General features: G+C 37.8%; 1 protein-coding gene across 1 annotated transcript; it reads left to right on the top strand.

Moving 5' to 3' along the window:
- The first annotated feature begins 5,283 nt into the window (after positions 1-5,283).
- On the top strand, positions 5,284-13,857 carry LOC138339411 (uncharacterized). The gene is made up of 10 exons (XM_069291007.1): positions 5,284-5,578; positions 5,992-6,204; positions 7,064-7,680; positions 7,777-7,972; positions 8,403-8,617; positions 8,773-8,837; positions 8,892-9,117; positions 9,172-9,844; positions 11,814-11,848; positions 13,666-13,857. The coding sequence occupies exons 1-10, from the start codon at positions 5,284-5,286 to the stop codon at positions 13,855-13,857; spliced, it is 2,727 nt and encodes a 908-aa protein (XP_069147108.1).
- The last annotated feature ends 7,738 nt before the right edge of the window (positions 13,858-21,595 follow it).

The raw sequence follows: 21,595 nt of genomic DNA on the forward strand, positions 1-21,595 counted from the left end.
GATGCATGTCTTAGTGAGAAACTCATTTGAGTTAGCAGCATTTCAATTTCGTAGACACCCAAATATACCTCCCAAAAGAAGTATAAATCACTCTTTGTTCAAATATAGGTACTAAGTAATATTAGGGTCGATGCTATGAAAAATATGGTTTGGACCTACATTAGTTGCGTTTATTTTTTCTCGTAGACATTTTGTTTAAGATAGGAGTGGGTTGTGTTATTGGAAACCTTGAAAATTGTCAAAAGCAGCAATTAAAAAAGTATCAAGTACTCATGTTTTGAATCAATAGAGAGACAAAATAAATAGGGAATTTTGATCACCAAGAAGTCGTACCTTAGTAAGACTAAACATTAGTAATATTTTTTCTAGTGTTTCGCATACATGATCAATAAGTTATATTTACCTAAGTGGTTTATTTATTAAATAGATGTATGTCACCATGATATTTGTTCGTATATGGATTTTAGCATTACTAGCCCTTATCCTTGATCCCAAATTAGCTATTCGAAAAAAGGTCAAGCTACTTAGTTAGGATTGATAGTCTCAAATATCCATTTTGCAATCCTTTCTCCCATTTTTTATTCCTTTGTTCCAGCAGTTATAATATCTCAGTTGTCATAATATATCAAAATGAGAAAAAAAACAATACATCCAAGAACACTTTCCAAGGATTATTGTGAATTAGGTCTACTTTGTCAATCCTGCATGGTTCCCAGAATCATGGTTCACAGAATCTTGCTTCAAAGGTTTATTTATTCATACTCATATGAAAAAAATCAATGATATATATATCTTGCAAGATAAATAGTTGAAATTCAGATTCGTGAATTCAAAGTCAAAAATAAAGAAACACGATGTTACTTCTCTTTAAATTCAAGAAAAAACGCATAAGTACTTCTTTCCTTATTCATCCATACCATAAAACAAGAATAAAGTGCAAAAAAACCTTGGAAAAGTATTTATAGACATTAAAAACCTACCCAAAATGAACTAGGAAAAATGGCATTGGTAGCTTTTACGACCATTTACGGGTAGTTGTTACTTTTACATTTCATGGAACCCTCTCATATAATAAGAAGTTTTTTTAGTCTCAGGACTTTTAACATAATCAATAACTGTGATCTGTAGAGCTTCTTTAGCTCATGATTCTCCTTCGTAGAAATCATTCATTATAGTGTACCTTTTGTATCTTGGTTAGGATTATCTTCTACGTCTTATGGATAATTTTACGGCTCATAAAGTCAATTCTTAGAAGTCAGTATTTTTATCATATCTTTGAATCTCAACTATGGCCCATCTCCACCTCGTGGTTCAAAACATTGCTCATAGAATGGTCTTGAAAAACACAAAGTTGCGCGAAAACCTCCATTTTTATGCAAAACCTCCAAATCCTTATTTCCTTTCAAAAAAAATTATAAGACTAAAAGTGTAAAAAGAATATATAAAATTCCTATGTTTTAAGAATCAAAAGTGTTGTAAATCCATGGCATGTCAGCACCCTAACTTAAAATCATTGTTTCTCCTCAAGCAAATCATAGAACTAGCACATCATGACCCTATTATCAAAAGAAGACTAAGAACCTACGAAAATAACATGGATTTCAACATTTTATTTCATATACACAACACCATCACTCTTTTATATAAAAATCAGTGTAACTTACAAGTTTCTCAAGTCAAGACATGTGTGTTCAATGAATAAAATTACTAAACTAATGGAGAAGGTTAGATAGAAAGACACCAATAACCTCGATAATTCAAATTCAACAGGGATATTATTGTTCCTTCACCACAATTGAAGTCCTTTTCACACACAAAATCATGATTATAAATTTTTGGGACTAAAGCAAACACTCGCCCTCATAACAAAATTAAAACAATGCATGTACAATACAGTAGTCGTATAATTATTTTCCAAACCTTACCAATTGGACTATTGGGTTGGGATCACTATAGGACTTCTCTTTTCTTGTAACGTTGGTTTAGGGACGGGCGGGGTAGATCTACAATTTCCATTATTGACAATATTTTTACATAACTCCGAACAACCATGGATTATCCCCCATTTCCTTTTCTTTATTCTTTTTGCACATCACACACTCATTTTTTTCCACCTTTTCCCGGACCTATTCTTTTTGTACCTATTTTTTTCATTTTCCTCCACAATAGCCACATAAATTTATGCATTTTTCTTTAGTTGAGGTACACAATGTCAAGGAGGACCAAGGCCACTAGAAGATAAATATGAAAAATTAGGAATGTGAATAGGGTAATCTCACAAAAAGGCTCTTCTTAGGCTATAAATTTTCGACTTTGGGGTAAATAATTTCACTTTGTTGGTCAGTAAAACTATTTGTAATGCACTAAAAATGTCCTATTATCATTTTTGAATTAACAATCCTATGATATTAGTAAGATTAACGGGGCAAGTTCTGAATCAGAACACAAAGTAAGAACAATGCAAATACACTTCACACACATACAATGGTCTGAGGATCAATGATAACTATCACATTCATCCCTATCTTAATTCATACATATAACATAAATAATAAGACATGGGATGCACGTATCCAACATAGTTACATTATCAAATAGTACACACAACACATGTCAAAACACATATGGGTCTCATTTTTCATTTGAAATCAAAATATGCCATGGATTCTAAAAAATGATCTTATTCTTATTTCACAATTACATCACTTCCTCAAAATGTTTGTTCAATAGATTTTAAGGTTATTAGAAATATAACACAGCATGAAAACCTCAAGAACACAACTGAGCTCCTGGACTACTTAGAATTCACCTAGATGCTTGATATATTGTGCATTTACAATATTTTTGAAGAATTTCACTTAGAGTTTGTGTATATTGAGCTATTTTTTAATTAGAAATAATTTTTTTATCAAATCTTTTGTAGGAAATTAGTTTTGAAGCGGTTGAGAGAAAAAAGATTGAAATTGGTAGCAGCAATAAACCAATAAAACTAACAACGGACCGAAGGTCTAGTGACTTTCCGTATGTGGAACATAGTAGGTGGAAGATAAGGGAAACTTACAAAGTGTGGAACCACAAAGCTTACCAAAAATCATAGATCAACTGTCGCCCCTGATGTACCGTGGTTTCACAGTACTTTCAATGTCTTTTTTCAGAAGTTTAGTGTGTGTATAAAGCCTTTTTGTATTGATTTTTGATGTAGGTTTCTCTTTATTTGCAGGAAATCTGTCCAAATGAGAACATGGAGGATTTGAGCCAAAATTACAGAAGTGACAACCTACGGAGTCCATGACGATCCGTTATGACTGTTACGGTCCGTAGGTGGCACCGTTGGGAAAGTCTGACCAAGTGTGTGACTATGGAACCTCATAACGGACCATCTAGCCATGACGATCCGTACTGCATATTCATCGTGGTTTTCAGAGAGTAATTCCAGTACCCAATTTCAACAAGTTTCTAAGTGTTGTTGAACGGAACCCCTCGATGAACCATCGTGCTTGCAACGATCCGTCATATCTGTCCATCGAGGGTAATAGAAAGTTGATAAAGAAAGCAACAGAAAATTATGCCAAGTATGGAATGACGCAGCCCACGACGGTCCGTCACGTCCATGACGGTCCGTTGCGTCCATGATGGTCCATCGTAGGAATCGTCAATTCAGATGCGTTTTGGACAGATTTGCCTTAAACAGAGTCCTTCTTTTATTAGGTTTTATTTTATTATAAATAGTTTTTGAAAAAACTCGTTTTTGGGGTTAGACTTTTGGATATTTTTTAGTTCTCTTTTTTAAGTATTGAACTCTTGATTTTGGTATTTGTTCATATATTCATGAATCAATTGTCGGTATTTTTTGTGAATTATTCAAGGGAATTTCTGTATTTTCTTCATTCTTATAAAAGTAAGTGCATGAATTTATATATTATCAATATGAATTGTGTGATTATTAGCATGGGTAACTAAGCTCCATAACTAGGGTTGTGGGAAACTTGGGTAAATAACAAGGTAAATTCTAGCTAGAATAACAATTCTAGAATAGTGTCTGGCATGTATTGCTAATTCTTTGCATAGAATTCTTTTTAATAGATGACAAACGTTAGAACTCGCCTTATTGCTACTTGCCGGACAAAGGAGGTAAATAATAGGAAAAAAATTTATCAACATTGATTAAGTGTATACTATCTAATAGGATAGTTTTGGTTGGTACGAAGTTACAACTTAGTCAAATATCAAATATGATGCTTAATATGAGGTAAAATTAATATTTAGTAAAGCAACACATGTAGCCGGGCCAAGGTGCGAAATGAAATTCTCTAGACGCCGGATCAAGGATTTGGAGATACTTAACTTATCACTTTGCATGCAAGATACCAGTAAAGTGTTCTTATAGCTAGAATTACTGAGTTAGGAGCCTGTGAGGAACACTTACACCCTACTTACTCTCATTATTTGATTAAACTCAAATACTAGAACCTGTCACTTGTTTACTTTAATTTAGCTAATTGCTTTTATTAATCAAAACCCCCTTTAGTTATTTGATTTCGGAAAATAATTGACTAAATATAAGTAATAATAGAATAAAGTTAAGTATGAACCATTTTCCTCGTGGAAACGATCGCAACCTCACTAGTTGGGTTCTTTACTTGATGCGAATGCTTTTACTTCTTTTTGAGAAGTAACTTTGAGCGTATCCAATTTTGGCGCCGCTGATGGAGAAAGTGGCTTTTAGATTAACTTTAAGCTTATTATCAAAGTTTAGTCAACATTTTCCTAATTTTATTTTTTTAGTTTGTTTTTGTCTCCTGCAGGTCTAACTTTCTTACATGCCAAACACACGGAGTAGAGGAATACCCGTAATTGACCTGACCCCGAACTAAAGCGTACTTTAAGAAGAATCAATTAGAATTTGGGCATCCAAGGTGATGAGGTCGACCCACAAATGTCACCATTGGTCGACGGTCGTGACCCTGTATTACTAAATATTCGTGGGGAAGGTGAAATACAGAGACAACCTCCCGCTTCACTCCCTTAAGAGTATTATATGGGCTATGAAAATATCGCCGACTGTGATGGGCCACTCGTCTTGCCCCCTCTACTACACGGACACACTTTTGCGGTAACTAGTAGTCTTATGCAAATGCTCACTGTCATAGGTTTATTTTCAAGGCTACCTTCTGAGGATCCACATGCCCATATCCTAAGGTAAGGACAGTGTGAAAAAGTTGTGTAGAGAGGCGCGATTTGAATATGGATGTAATCGGGGTAAGAGTTTTTCCTCTCTCACTAATGGGAGAGGCTTCTATCTGTTTTACTGAGCTCCCCTATAACTCATTCTTCACTTGGAATCAACTGAGGGATGCTTTCTTAGCACGCTACTACCCACTGTCTAAGAAACTAAACAATAAAGACAGAGTGAACAACTTTGTGGCGCTACTGGGAGAGTCAGTTAGCAGTTCTTGGGATAGGTTCACTTCATTCTTGCGAAGTGTTCCAAATCACCGCATAGATGATGAGTTTCTAAAAGAGTATTTCTATCGGGGACATGATGATAATAACAAAGCGGTGTTGGATACAATAACAGGTGGGTTCTTATGGGGAGTGTCCTTATGCCGAAATTGCTGAAAAGTTAGAGAAAATCTCCAAAAATAATAAAGCTTGGAGTACTAGGAAGTTCAGATACTAGGAGAAACACCTTCACAGTCCAATCCGCACACAACTCAATCGCAGATGATCTTTGTGAGGAGATGACTCAAATGAGAATTGAGCTTGGGTTAGTGTTGAAACATGTTGCTGGGGTGCAGAAAAGGTAAATACAGTGAACTACTTGTCTAAACCAGCACCACCAAATGATGAATATTACTATGAGGAGGAATCTTATGCAGTGAATGATCAGACCGAAAGACCAAGGCTCTAATCAGGAGAATTGGTGCCAAGGTCAAGGAAACCAAGGTCAGAACTATGGTAATTATAACTGCGAGAGTCAATATGTTTGAGATGTGAATTACAACCGCAACAACAACTTCAACCGGGGTAACTATGGTAACAGAAATGAGAGGAGTGGGCCCTACGTTCCACCTCTAAATCGTGAAGTCGCTCCTGGGGATGGAGGAGGTAGTATGGCGCGAGTTGAGGATATGATGCAAAAAATGTTGAGGAGGTTTGATGCTATTGATGACTACACTAAAGAGTTAAGGAATGACTTATCAGGTATAGGGGAGAAAGTTGATACACATGCAATCTCGAACAAGCATCTTGAGTTGCAAATGAACCAATTGTCTGCAATTGTGAACACACGACAACAAGTCTCTTCCTAGAAACACTGTCCAAATTCGAAAAAATAAGGCATTGTATGACAATGAAAACTGGGGGTGGTAAGAAAACCATTGACCCACCTATGTCGTCTGTTGTATAAAAGGTGATAAGAGATGATGATACAGTGGTGGAGGTTAGTGGTGAGTTAGAAGATAAAACGGTAAAAGATGTTGAGGTGACCTAAAAGGTGACCCCCATGCCTAGACCACCACCTTCTTTCCAACAAAGGTTAGTAAAAAAACTGAAGACGGTAAATACCGACGTTTTATGATGATGTTGAAACAATTTTCTATCAGTGTCCCTTTGGTAGAAGCTCTTGAACAAATACCCAGTTATGCCAAGTTCATGAAAGATTTGGTTACAAAGAAAGATCAGTCACTTTTGAGGATGATGATAAAATGCAACACTGTAGTGCCATTGCTAAAAGATCTTTAGTGCAAAAGAAAGAACATTGGGTGCTTTTACTATTCCTTGTACAATCCGATTGTTACATTTTGCGAAAGCATTTTGTGATCTTGGGGCAAGTATAAATCTAATGCCCCTCTCGATTTACAAGAAGTTGGGTTTGGGTAACCCAAAGCCCACTGCGATGCGGCTAATGATGGCCGATCGAATGGTAAAAAGGACCATTGGTATACTCCACGATGTGCTAGTAAAAGTGAATCCTTCATATTTCTGGTCGATTTTGTGATTTTTGATTGGGAGTCCAATTTTGAGGTGCCTATTATTCTTGGGAGGCCATTCCTTACTACAGGTAGGGACCTCGTTGATATGTTAAAAGGGCAGATGAAATTTCGGTTGAACAGTGAAGAAGTGACCTTCAACATATGTAGGTCCATGAGGCAGAGTGGTGATCTTCAATCGGTATCTGATATATTCTACAGAGTTGAAGAGTCATCTGAGGTAGAAATTAAAGAGCGTCTGGGTGTAGAAACATTGACGGTAGTGATCATTAATTTTGATAGGGATGGCATTGATGAGTATGAGTCATTGGTTGTGGCACTTGATCGAGGTAATGTTCATTTTAAACCAAAGAAATTTGAGTTAGATATGCAACATCGCGAATCTCCACCCGCGAAACCGTCTATTAAGGAGGCTTCAAAATTAGAACTTAAGCCTTTGCCACCTCATCTGGGGTATGTATTATTGGGAAAAGATGATACTTTGACGGTTATTATTGCATCAGATTTAAATGTGCATCAAGTTGAGTGTTCGGTGAAAGTGTTAAAAAGGTTTAAAAGAGCTATTGGGTGGACTATTACGGATATTATTAGGATCCCTCCCGGTATTTGTTCTCATAAAATCAAACTTATTCCCGATCATAATCTAAGTATTGAGCATCAGAGATGTCTAACTCCACCTGTGCAAGAGGTAGTGAAGAAGGAAATTATTAAGTGGCTGGATGTCTGAGGGATATATCCAATCGCTGATAGTACTTGGGTATGACCTGTTCATTGTTTACCTAAGAAAGGGGGAATTACTGTGCTCCCTAATGAGAAAAATCCGCTTGTTCCAATGAGATCGGTGACTGGTTGGAGTGTGTATGAATTAAGGGAAATTAAATGCATGGACCGAAAAAGACCATTTTCCTATGCCCTTCATGGATTAGATGTTGGATACATGCCTAAAAGGGGTGGTACTGTTTTCTTGATGGTTTTTCATGGTATAATCAGATTTCTATTGCACCGGAAGATCAAGAGAAAGCCACCTTTACTTGTCCATATGGGACCTTTGCGTTCAAGAGAATGTCGTTTGGGTTGTGCAATGCACCCGCCACATTTCAGAGATGTATGATGTCGATATTGTCCGATATGTAGGAGGATACGATTGAGGTGTGTATGGATGATTTTTTTTGGTTGGTGACTCCTTTGAGCGGTGTTTGAGTCATTTGTCTGAGGTTCTTAAGAGGTGTGAATACTGCAATCTAGTACTAAATTGGGAAAAATGTCACTTCATGGTGAAAGAGGGTATTGATTTGGGTCATCACATTTTAGAGAAGGGTATAGAGGTTGATCGAGATAAAGTCGAGGTAATAGAGAGACTCCCCCCACCTATCTCTATCAAAGGTTTGAGAAACTTTCTTTGGCATACAGGTTTTTACCGGAGGTTCATCAAGAATTTTTCAAAAATTGCACATCCTTTGTGCAAGTTGCTCGAGAAAGAGTGTAAATTTTATTTTGATGAATCCTGTCTTAAGGCATTTGGTGAGTTAAAAGAAAAGTTGGTGTCTGCACCTATCATCATTTCACCGGATTGGAGCAAGCCATTTGAGGTAATGTGTGATGCTAGTGGGGTTGCTCTTGGTGTGGTATTGGGGCAAAGAAGGGAAAAAATCCTTTAACCCATTTACTATGCTAGTAATGCCCTAAATGAAGCCCAAAAGAACTACGCCGTGACTGAGCAAGAGCTTCTTGCAGTAATCTTTGCTTTTGAGAAATTTTGCTCCTATTTGCTTGGCACTAGGTTATAGTGCATATTGATCATTCTGCTTTGAGATATTTGATGGCAAAGAAGGATGCAAAGTCGAGGTTGATTCGTTAGGTATTACTATTGCAAGAATTTGACTTTGAGGTGATTGATAGAAAAAGGACCGAAAATCAAGTTGTTGATCACTTGTCCAATTTAGAAGATGAAGCAATGAGAGAATTGGGGGATAAAACTGAAATTGATGACACTTTCCCCGATGAGAACGTATTGGCCGCCTCTCAAAACTTGATTCCATGGTTCGCAGATTTTGCGAATTATCTGGCTAGCGATATCATCCCATCGAACTTATCCTTTAATCAAAGGAAAAAGTTCATGTATGATGTGAGAAAAGTTATTTTGGGATGAGCCATACTTGTATAGGAGTTGTGCCTATAGGCTTATTCGGCGTTGTGTGCCAAAGTTGAGATGTTGAATGTGTTGGAGGCATGCCATTGTTCACCCGTAGGTGGACATCATAGTGGTATTCGGACCACTCACAAGATCTTACAATGTGTATACTATTGGCCAACTATTCATCAAGATGCTTATGATTTCTCCAAGGCATGTGATAGATACCAAAGAGATGGTGGCATTTCAAGAAGGCAAGAGCTCCCTTTGAATCCCATTCTTGTGATTGAGTTATTTGATGTGTGTGGTATAGACTTCATGGGCCCTTTTGTGAGTTCGCAAGGGATGAAGTACATTCTTGTAGCAGTTGATTATATGTCTAAATGGGTAGAAGTTATCACACTCGCAAATAATGAAGGGAAGAGTGTCACCACGTTCTTGAAAAAGAACATATTTTCTCGATTCATCATCCCAAGGGCTATTATTAGTGATGGGGGATCCCACTTTTGCAACAAATTGTTTAAAGGATTATTGGAGAAATATGGGGTTCGCCATAATGTGTCCACTCCTTACCATCCTCAAACTAGTGGGCAAGTTGAGGTGTCAAATAGGGAGATTAAGCAGATTTTGTCGAAAATGGTGAACGCTAGTAGAACGGGTTGGACAAAGAGATTTGACGATGCTCTTTGGGACTACCGGACAACATACAAGACTCCCATAGGTATTTAACTATACCAACTTGTATATGGGAAGGCTTGTCACTTAACGGTCGAATTAGAGCATAAAGCCATGTGGCAATGAAGAAGTTGAAAATGGATTGGAATGAGACTGCAGAACAGAGGTTAAATTGGTTTAATGAGCTCGATGAATTTCTCCTAAAAGATTATAAAATTTCAGCCCTTTACAAAGAAAAAATGAAGAAGTACCATGACCAAAATATTGAGAAACACGATTTCATGGTTGGAGATTTGGTGATTTTATTCAATTCTAGTTTGCGTTTGTTTCCGGGAAAACTCAAGTATAAATGGACAAGCCCTTACTTGATCACCCAACTATTCCCCCATGGGGTGGTTGAGTTCGAAAACAAGGAGGGTGTGAAGGTTTAAGGTTAACGGACAATGAATCAAAATCTATCAGGGACATGCTGAAACGATAAATAAAGTGATCGAGTCATACCATCATGATGAAGTCTGAGTAATCAAGTGTCCCCCGTCATTCCGCGATGTTAAATCAAGCGCTGGTTGGGATGCAACTTAATATGTATCCTCTAAGCCAACTATAGTTTTTTATGACTTTCTAGTAATAGTTGCATTTTCGTTGCTTTTATTTTTTTTGCTCGAAGTGTTAGCTAGAGCGTAGTTTAGGGTCCGTGTCCAAAAAGTTTCCAGAAAATACGAAAAGAAAAACTTCAGGGGTGTTAAATTTAAAGGTAACACATCACCAGAAAATTGGTCTGCAAAACTCATTGACGGACTCATCGACGGACAATCACGCCTACGATGACCGTCGCAAGCATCCATCATGTACAGGTTACTTTTTCCATTTTTTATAAATTATGGCACCCATGACGTATCCCATGACGGATCTTCACTGCTGTGATGGACCGTCTACGGGAACTCATCCCATCAATACCCATAAACACCCCCCACCCGACCGGTGAATATTAAAAGTTTTAAACCTTTTAACTTCCCACCTCTTCATTCTAACCGTTTCTTTCCCTTACTTCCCCCATTTACTCCCTCTTCAACTCCCTAACACTCTCTTCCTCTCCCCAAAGCATCAGATTCTCTATAACTTCCCAAATTCCCCTAATCTTCCCTCTTCAAATCTCCCTGCTTGTTTAAGTAATAAGCCCGTCGGATTCAATTGTTCTTGTGCGGATCACCAGAGTTGTGTGCCTTACTTTGTTTTCATCTTCTCTAAATATCAGGTATGTGGTTATGATATCTAAATCATCTACATTTATTTCTTGTTTTCCTATGCTCCACGCTTGATTCTGAATGTTGGATCTTCGAAATTGACCCCTAGTGCATTCTACGAACTCACCTCGTTAATCTTACATGCATTAAGACCCTTCACATAGGAAACAAAATGGGGGTGTTGTGTTAATTAAATCAAATGGGGGTGTATTTTTCTGATAATTATTTCTGACCTAGGTTGATAGTCCTCCAAAATGGCATGCTAAAACTTGAGAAACTATTTCCTTAGGATTGCTAGTATGCTGGATAATTAGGTTAGAAATTGTGGGTCGATAAGTATTCTTTCAATTAGAATTTTAGGGGTCGAGAGAGGCATCTCTAGTTATGTCACTGAAGGACAGAACTGGACCCCGTTGATGGACCGTCGTGCCCTCGACGGACAATCGTGGGGTCTGTCCCACCAATTCCATTTTATTTTCTCTGAGTGTTCGTTTACGACCTTCACAACGGTCCTTCGTGCTCTCGACGGTCTGTATTGCACAACTCTCGTGATTGTCAGAGACTTTCTTTCTAAGAGTCCAATAAATTTTCTCAAGTTTTTCATGACGGTCCGTCATCACGGTCCGTCATGTTCACTATGGTCCGTCAACTAGTCCGTCATGCAGCACATAAACCACAACAATATTATTTCAGTTTTGGTTTTATGTTTTTGTTTTCTTTTTTTCGCATGTCTTGTTTGTTTCTACTGGTACTAATTGTTGTTTTTTCCAGGTAATAACGCTTATGGCACCGAAGATAGATCGCATGTACGTATGAGGGAGCTCAAAGTCCGTCGCCCCATTTGACCGACTGGTCATTGGCTCTGACGTTTAGCATGATCCCGAATACGTGCCCCCAGGCACTGTCACTCCTGCACGTACTACCAGAGCCACCTCCACGAAGGTGGCGCCCAATGTAAACACTATCTCCAGTCTGAAAAGGAGCGCATACTGACGGGCACACCTTCTAGGTTTTGTTACACACTCCAGTGATGTTTCCGATTCTGAGGAAGTATCGGGTTCAGAAGAAGTCTTTGGGTCTTAAGAGGCTTTTGCTCCAGCCACTTCATCCCTATCCGCCTCATTTGATGAGGCCGATAGTGCTGATTACACTCTAGCACCTCTAATTGGAGTACCTGCCCCTGTTGCCGACCAGACCAACTGATGGTGTGTTGAGGGGCAGTTTTAGGTGTACTCTGACGCCAAGCTGCTGAATGATAAGGGCGTCATGACCTGGAAACTTACCCTAGAGAGCGGTTCCTTACAGGGAGTCTCCCTACCAAGCTGGATATCCATGCACTCTTTTTCAGGCATCGACTAGATTGGACGACTTGTGTTTTAGGATGATACAGTGAGGAGTTGGTCAGAGAGTTTTACCCATGGTAAGTGGCGACTCTCCGATCCCAGATTGATAGGTGGGCTACCCTCGCCAAACATGCTCAACTAGATCTTATCCGAGTCCGCGTCAAGCTAGGAGACATCTCATTGCCATCCATCTGTCGATATCTATATAGCGAGGATATTGATGCTACCTGAATTCCTCTCAACGCTTATTTTGACTATCGGTGGAAACGTGTTAAAGATGGATGGTTCTTGCGTGAGCTTCAGTTAAGAGAGACTACCAAGAGGTAGTTGGCACAATATTTTTTCGTTGATGGAGAGGCTGCTGAATGGGTATGTGAGCCGAAGGGAGCGATCAAGAAGGCTAACCTTACCTTGACGACCAAGTTTCTGTGGTTGATAGTCCGCCACTGCCTTTCCCCCACTACTGCAGATAATATAGTCATATGGGATAGCGTAGTTCTGATGGTAGCGATGATAGCAAGGTTCGAGGAGGACTTCACTTGGCTTCTTCAGGCGGTCATGCACGAGAGGACTTTCAAGGTCACTACTACTTACCCATTTTCGTGCATGGTGTTTGCGATGTGCAGGTCCACAGGTGTCCCATTTGGCACATAGATTAGATTAAGACCTTGTCGAGCACTGTTGATATAGGTCTTATCAAGGATGAGGCCAACGAGTTGTCCCCACACAGAGAGCCTCGCCCCTACCTCTGCTTGGTGAGAACCTGTTGGATACAATAGAGCAAGCCTAAGCGGCTACCCAGGCTACATCTTATCTTACTGACACCACCCCGGTCGAGTGTATCCTGGGTGGTAGCATCACTCCAAGATCCTCTTGTTCGACTCCCTCCACCACTTTTTTCCCACTTGCTAGGGTCCAGAAACTTGAGTCCCAAATGGACACTTTTCTGCATCACATCCAGCCTTGGATGTAGAGGTCTATTGCTAGCCCGGACAGCCCCACCGGTGGACGTGTCGTCTCTTTAGGCTGCTGTAGAGAGTCTGCGAGCACACTTGGACATGATTCTAGAGGCTAGGTGCTTGAGTCTTAAGCCCCTTTTGCAGAGCCCGCCTAGGATACTATTTTGGCGTCCTTATTATCCACGGCTGCAGTGCCACTACCTCTAGCAGAGAGTATGCCAAGAGGCGTAGAGGTTGAAATGAGGATGCGGCTAGGTCACAGAAGAGGAAGAGCTAAGAGTTGGAGGCTATAAGGAGAGTCTCGATTGATGATCCCGTCAGTTGAGGGCCATTGAGTTGGCTGCCAGGGCATCTAGCTCCAGAGTTGTTGAGGTAGAGAAGAGCACTACTGATGGTGCTGTGATTATTGAGAGATGCACTATGGAGGGTGTTGTTGATACTAGGGACACTACTGAGGGTGTCCAGACTACAAAAGGAGTGGGTTCTGGGACACCGGACCTACTAGCTTGTTGATCGACGGCGATTTGCGCCTCAGGTTTGCTGCACCTACCACTTTATTATTTTGGATTCTGTTATGCATTAGGTACAATTGCATATCTTTTTTTGGGGTTGGGGTAAATGGAGAGTGAGTGCTAGGGTAAAGTCTAAGTAACCCAACTCACGATCCTCTTTTGGGGTTTTCTTGCCTATGTTCTTTTTCCCCAAGAGACTGATTATTTTTATTGTTGAACTGACATGTCTATATATTGTGTACTAGTATAAATCTTTCGCTTGATTGCTCAAACAGAAATGATATCCTGATACAATGAAAATGATGCATGACTAGGCATAGTAATTGATAAATAAACGGCTCTATGCATGACATAAAGATACACCACTGCATGACCCTAAGTCTAAGACTCGAATTAGGTGTCTGATAATATGGTAGAGTAATGAGATGTCAAGTGAGTGTGAAGAAAATTTGAATAGTCCACTATTTTTACTTAGCTAGAACTTGCCTGGTTAGTCTTGCTAAAAGTAAGCTGTAATAGACAATTAGGACAGGATTATAGGACCTTATTCAATATAGCCAATCTTTAGCCTAAATAACAGAAAACCGGATGAAATTAATACCTTTTTGATCTAAATGATTTGAGCTTAAAATTTCTTTTTCACCCCAACATATCTTTTCTGGGAACAATGTGTTGGACCCGGTCCCTCATTGGACATGTGCACCTCAACTTATGCCAAAAGCATAAGTTGAGCATGGCTAATGCTAAAAACAACCTTGTCGTGGACCTCACCCAACTTTGGGTATTGTGTACTTTGACTCATGGCAAAGACATAAGTTGAGGGTCGCTATTATGAGTAATGCTCTAGAAAGTAGGGTTGAAAGAACAAAGAGAGAGAAAGAACAAAAGAAAAGTGACTCAAGAACCAGTTAAAAGAAAAGTGAAAAAATATATATAATAAATACAATCAAGAAAAGAAAAGAGTCACTTACCCAAAATAAGAAAGAAAGGAAAATAGCAAGGTGAAAGAATATAAGAAAAATGGCGAAATAAAATGATAAAAAGGTAGGACGCTTAACTGATATGTAAAAGAGGGAAACAAGTCACTAAAATATACATAAATATACCCTACCTGATCCAGAGCCTATGTTATAAGCTAAGAAAGTCCTATCATGATCTTAAGAGTTTTTATGGATAAATTAAAGCAGTGAAAATAAGGGTATGCCTATGGCAATATGTATAAATGAGTTGTGTAGTTGTTCTAAGAGCGAGTGTTGAAAAGTAATACTTATACTCAAACTGAAATCATTATGTGAGAAATGAGGATGTTATTTTGAAGTAAGGACAGTAGTTGCAATACCAAAAAAATTAGCACCTAGGTGAGAAATTGAAGAGGATAGATGTCAAGTTGTGGTGAGTCTGTGTGATGTTCTAATCCACATAATTCAATCCTAATAGTGATAGCATGCATGAACATAATGAGAATAATCAGGATTAATAGCCAAATAGTTTTATAAGTTAAAAGACGGATACTCTTGGACAAAGATTTTGTAGTGATTCATAGTGCGTCTCTTGAGGATAAACAACAAATTTAAGTTGTGGGTGTTGATTTACCGTGGTTTCACGGTACTTTCAATGTCTTTTTCTTAAGTTTAGTGTGTGTCTAAAGACTTTTTTGTATTAATTTTTTATGTATAGGTTTCTCTTTATTTGCAGGAAATCATTCCAACGGAGAACGTAAAGGATTTGAGCAGAAATTGTAGAAGTGACAACTTACGGAGCCCACGACGGTCGGTCATGAATGTTACAGTCTTTAGGTGGCACCGTAGTGAGAAGAAAATAGCTGTTAAAGGAAGTTGGGGAAGTCTGAACAAGTTTGGGACTACGGAAGCTCATGATGGACTGTCATAGCCATGACGATCCGTCCTGCATATTCTTTGTGGTTGTTAAAGAGTAGTTCCAGTACCCAATTTCAAGAAGTTTCTAAGTGTTGTGGAACGTAACCCCTTGACGGACCGTCGTGCTTGCAAAGGTTTGTCAGGGTAACAGAAAGTTGATGAAGAAAGCAATAGAAAATTACTCCATGGAATGATGGAGCCCACAACGGTCTGTCGTGTCCATGACGGTCCGTCGTAGGGATCATCGATTAAAACGCCTTTTGGACAGATTATGCCTAAATAGAGTCCTTCTTTTATTAGGTTTTATTTTATTATAAATAGTTCGAAAAACCTCATTTTGGGGGTTAGACTTTTGGATATTTTTTATTTCTCTTGTTTAAGGGTTGAACTCTTAAGTTTGTTATTTGATCATACTATTCCAGAATCAATTGTTGGAGTTTTTTGTGAATTATTTAAATGAACTTCTGGAGTTTGTTCATTCTCGTAAAAGTAAGTGCATGAATTCTTATATCATCAGTATGAATTGTGTGATTATTAGCATGGGTAACTAAACTCCATAACTAAAGTTGTCCGAACCATGGGTAAATAACAAGGTAAAATCTAGCTAAAATAACAATTCTAGAATAGTGTCTTGCATGTATTGCTAATTAGTTCGCTTACAAGTGTTTTTAAAGGATGACCAACGTTAGAACTCGTCCTATTGCTACTTGCCGGACCAAGGAAGTAGATAATAGGAAAAGAATTATAAACATAGATTTAGTGTATACTATCTAATAGGCTAGTGTCGGTTGGTACGAAGTTACAACTTAGTCAAATATCAAATATGATGCTTAATATGAGGTAAAAATAAGATTTAGTAAAGCAAAACACTTAGCCGGACAAAGGTGCAAAGTAAAATTCTCTAGATGCCGGACCAAAGATTTAGACAAACCTAATTTATCACTTTGCATGTTAGATACTAGGAAAGGATTGCTATAGCTAGAATTACTGAGTTAGGGAGCCTGTGGGGAACACTTACACCCTAGTTACTCTCATTACTTAATTAAACTCCCATATTTGAACCTGTCACTTATTTACTTTAATTTAGCTAATTGCTTTTATTGATCAAAACCCCTTTTAGTTATTTGTTTCTAAGAAATAATTGACTAAATAGAACTATTAATAGAATAAAGTTAAGTATGAACCATTTTCCTTGTGGGAACGATCCCAACCTTACTAGTTGGGTTCTTTACTTGATGCGACCACTTTTACTTCTTTTCAAGAAGTAAATTTGAGCGTGTCAGCCCCCTCCTGTACATCCGTCATTTTTGTTCAGAGAGTTGAAGTTCTAGTATTTGATTTATTTTCTAAGTGTTGGTCCATGAAGGCAAACCACAGACCGTAGGTTGAACCACAATCCATAGGTAAGCCGCCAGCCGAAACCATGTCCTAGACTAATTTTCTATATTTTTTGTTCCTAGTTGGTTTAGGATTTGTTTTCTATAAATATTAGTTGTAAATTCCATTTTTGGGGGTTATTCATTAATGTAAGGTTTGAGTTTTGTCTTTTGAAATTACATGCAAAAATTTAACAATTTAATTTCTTAAAGGTGGTTTATACGATTTTTAGTTATAATTTCAATTCAAGATTTGGGTTTTCATTTGTTTCCATTATAAGTTCATGAATTCTTCTAACGTAATTATGAATTGTGAACTGTCAAGTATGACTAGCTAAATCCACAAATAAGGTTGTGGGAACCAAGAGCAGTTAACAAAGTATGAATAATAATTAAAAAATTCTTGAATATGGTTCAACTTATCTCGTTCCTTCTTGGAGGACCAAGGAGGTAAGGAATGAGAAAAGGATTATACAACAAAGATTTAATGAATGCTTCAATTGAAGTGAGAGTGAAAAATAAACTACATTGATACGATTACTAATTTCAGGTAACTATAAGGGTTAGTAAAGTATACACACGTAGACTAACCAAGTTCCGTGGATAAATTCCTTACTTGGAGGACCAATAACTTAGGGATACTTAATTTACCAACTTTGGATGTAAAACACTAGGAAAAAATTACTATCATTAGGATTAATGTTTTAAGAGTTTATGGGGAACACATATACCATGGTTTCCTTCTCATATTAATAAACGAAAGTCTGAATATTGTTTACGTGTTACTTAAGCATTCAAATTTGGTACTTACTTATAAAATCCCCCTGTTAAATTTTCCCGAAAATAGTTTGACTAAAAAGAGATATAGTGAGTTAAGTTTAAGTCTAAACCATATTCCTTGTGGGATGGACCCCAACCTACAAGTTGAGTTATATATTTGACAGGGAACACTTATGCTTCTTTAATAGAGGTGTAATTTGAGCTTATCAAATTTTAGTGCCGCTGCCAGGGAATATGACTTTTAGATTAATATTAAAATATTGAACTTTAGTCAAGTGTTTCCTGATTTTATGTTTTGTTTTGTTTTTGTTTTCTAAAGGTTCCAACTCTAGTGTATGCCATGTACACAGAGTCGAGGCAAACCCTTGATCCCCTACGATCCTGAACTAAGACAGACTCTGAAAAATATGGAAAATCTAGAGGTACACAATAATCCAATTAGAGAAGGTCACAAGGAATGAGATGAATTACAGCCTCCTGGGGTTCTTATGTGCCCGCTTAGGTTCATGGTGTTAATCTAACCGTAGATGTAGAGAGGATACAAAATTTTCCAGCACCGAGGTTTCTTGATAACTATAGTGTAGACTACAATATAATTGAATTGGAAAGGCCTATGTCTCTTCCTCTTCTACCTCCAGGGCATACATTTGGTGACGAACACTCTTATGCAAATGATTCCAACAAAAGGGTTGTTTTCTAGTTTAGATTTGGAATATCCATATGATCACATGGATAAATTGAAAATCTTCTATAAAAGTTATGTAGGATGGACGAAATTGGATATCAATGTTATAGGTTAGAAATTTATCCCTCTATCATTGACTAGTGATGTTGCAGTGTGGTTTTCTAAGCTGTCATACAATTCGAATCATACATGGGACCAATTGTACAAGGTGTTAACAACTAGGTATTTTACGATGTCTAAGATGTTAAATCAAAAGGATAAATTGCATAATTTGGTAGCACTACCTTGAGAGTCCGTAAGCAGTTCATGTGATAGGCTTTTTGCGTTCATAAAAAGTGTTCCAAATCACCACATAGATTATGAGTCATTGAAGGAGTATTCTACAGAGGTCCCCATGACAATGGAAAGATTTTGCTTGATATTATTGCTGGAGAATCATATGGTGAGTGCACTTTTTAGGAGATTGCTGAAAAACTAGAGAAGATTTCCCAAAACAATAAGGCATGGAGGACTAGAAAGGAAAATACTATTAGAAGCACATTCGCAGTCCAAACTACACCAAGCCAAGCCAATGATGACATTGATGAGATTGCTCAAATAATAATAAAACTGGACTTGGTATTAACATGTGAGTGGAAATGCAGAAAAGATGAATGTGGTAAATTATATAAATAGAACTCCACCACCACCAGTTGAGAAATTTTAGTATGAGAAGTATGCGAACTTAGTGAATGATCAGACGGGGGTTTTCCATACAAAAGCCCAATACAATTAATTAGAACTATGGTCAAGGATACCAAGGTTGCAAATATGGGAACTACAATCGAGAGAGAAACCATTTTCGGGATAGGATCTACAACCGTGATAACAACTACAATCGGAATAGCTATGACAAAGAAAATGAGAGAACTAGGCCCTATGTTCCATTTGGTAATAGATAATCTGGTAATAACGACGGTGGTAATAGTATGACTCACATGGAATATATGATACAGAAGATTATGATGAGGTTTGATTTAAATGATAAAAATGTGAAAGAGATGTGTAATAAGTTTTCCGAGATTGGTCAGATTGTTGATGCCTATGCAATGTCAATCAAGAAAATTGAGTAGCATTTTAGTCAGTTGTCTGCTACAGCAAATCCACACCACACTTCCTAGCAACACCATTAAGAATTCGATAAATGATGTGAATCGTATGGCAATCACAACTCATAGAGGAAAACAACTTTTGATCCACGCATGCCATCTAAGGATGAAACAATGGTAGAAAAAGATGTGGATGAGATTGAGATTACTGGAGAGTCGAAAGATACTACAGTAAATGAGGTTGAGTTGACTCAACAAGTTGTTCCCATGCCTACGCTTAACCTCCCTCTCCACGGAAGTTAGTACCAAAGAATGAAGAAGGAAAATTTTAGGTCATAAATATGTTGAAACAAATTTCCATCAATGTTCCGTTGATAGAAGCTTTGGAGCTAATGCCTGGGTATGAAAAATTTAAGAAGGCTAGGTGACCAAAAAGAGGGGTGTCAGTTTTTAGAATGATGAGAGGTTGCAACATTGTAGTGCCATTCTACGATGACACTTGTGCAAAAGAAAGAGGATCCTCAAGCTTTCACTATCCTTGTACCATTGATAAGTTGCACTTCGCGAAGGCTTTCTGTGATTTAGGTGTAAGCATTAACATGTTGCCATTGTCAAATTATAAGAAAATTGGGTTGAGGAGCTCCAAGACAAACAGCGGTGCGTTTACTGATGGATGATAGAATTGTGAAGATGCCTATTGAAGTACTCCAAGATATCATTGTGAAAAAGGGTTTGTTCATTTTTATGGCGGACTTTGTGATACTTGATCATAAGGTTGACCTTGAGGTTTCCATCATCTTAGGGAGACTATTTCTTTCTAATGGACGTTCATTGGTCTATATGGAGAGAGGAAAGATGAATTTCCAATTCAACAATGAGGAAGTGATTTTATCTCCAATTCAACAATTCAACTATGATTTTAGAATTTACTCCTAGTTATATCCTATTGTTATTAAACTCAAGGTTGAGATGGTTTTTAGAAAATCAACTCTAGTTGACCGGACCATTCAGAGTAACCCTATTGTTCCCACATGGAGTAGTTGAGCTCAAAAAGTAAAGGAACAAGGTTCAAGGTGAACCGACAGAATAAAAATATACGTGGGAAATTCTGAAAGTGTAAACGAAGTGATAGAGGGTTGTTATCTTGACAAAATCTAAGTAATCAAGGTTTATTCATCGTTCCACAACATTAAATCAGCGCATCTTGGAAAGAAACCCAAGATGTACAATCTAGACAAATATAGGATTTTCTATTCGATATAGGAGTTTTTCTTCATTATTATTTTTAATTTTTGTAGATTCGTAGATAGGTGTTTATTAATTTTTTCTGTTTAGTATAGTCTAAATATATAATAGGATCCATTTTTAAAAAGTTTCAATATAATGTAAAAATAAGGTTTCAAAAGTTGCTACATGTGCAAGGATGAAATGGCCAAATCTGTTGAAAATAAATTGTTGCTATAGTTTAGGGCTCCCATCGACGGTCCGATTGTCAATACACGGACCTTGGATGGCATCTATAGATCCCAGGTAAGTCTTTAATTTTTTTCCAACTCTTAGATGGACCTATGGACCCATTTTGAGACAGTAGATTGACCAGGGACCATCGACAGGGTCTGATGGGTGCGAGTTAGGGTTTTTTTTTGACCTGATCTGGACCCCCAATAAATAAAACCCATCATTTCAAATTCTTTTCCCACTCCCATTTTTTATAGCCAATCTTTTTGAACCCTCCGTTTACCCCATCATACCACCTTACAAGTCCCCATTATATCCATAATTCCCTCACTTTTCATTCCTAATCACTCCCAAAGTCCATTCCATCCATTTTCTCCCTAAAAGGGTTCAAGGTCTAGATTCAATGTCAATATTGTTTTAGAGCATTTCTACTTGTTCACACACTCACACCATCGTTACTTACTTGTTAGGTAAA

This window comes from Solanum lycopersicum, chromosome 11, assembly GCF_036512215.1.
Source record: "Solanum lycopersicum chromosome 11, SLM_r2.1".
In the NCBI taxonomy this organism is placed as follows: domain Eukaryota; kingdom Viridiplantae; phylum Streptophyta; class Magnoliopsida; order Solanales; family Solanaceae; genus Solanum; species Solanum lycopersicum.

Bases quoted from the DNA above. Each gene is read 5' to 3' on its own strand.
- LOC138339411 (XM_069291007.1), top strand. From the start codon at position 5,284: ATGGGAGAGGCTTCTATCTGTTTTACTGAGCTCCCCTATAACTCATTC. The intron at 8,838-8,891 runs GTTGATTCGTTA...GGTGATTGATAG, and splicing joins AAGAAGGATGCAAAGTCGAG to AAAAAGGACCGAAAATCAAG. The intron at 9,845-11,813 runs GTATTTAACTAT...TGTTTTTTCCAG, and splicing joins AACATACAAGACTCCCATAG to GTAATAACGCTTATGGCACC.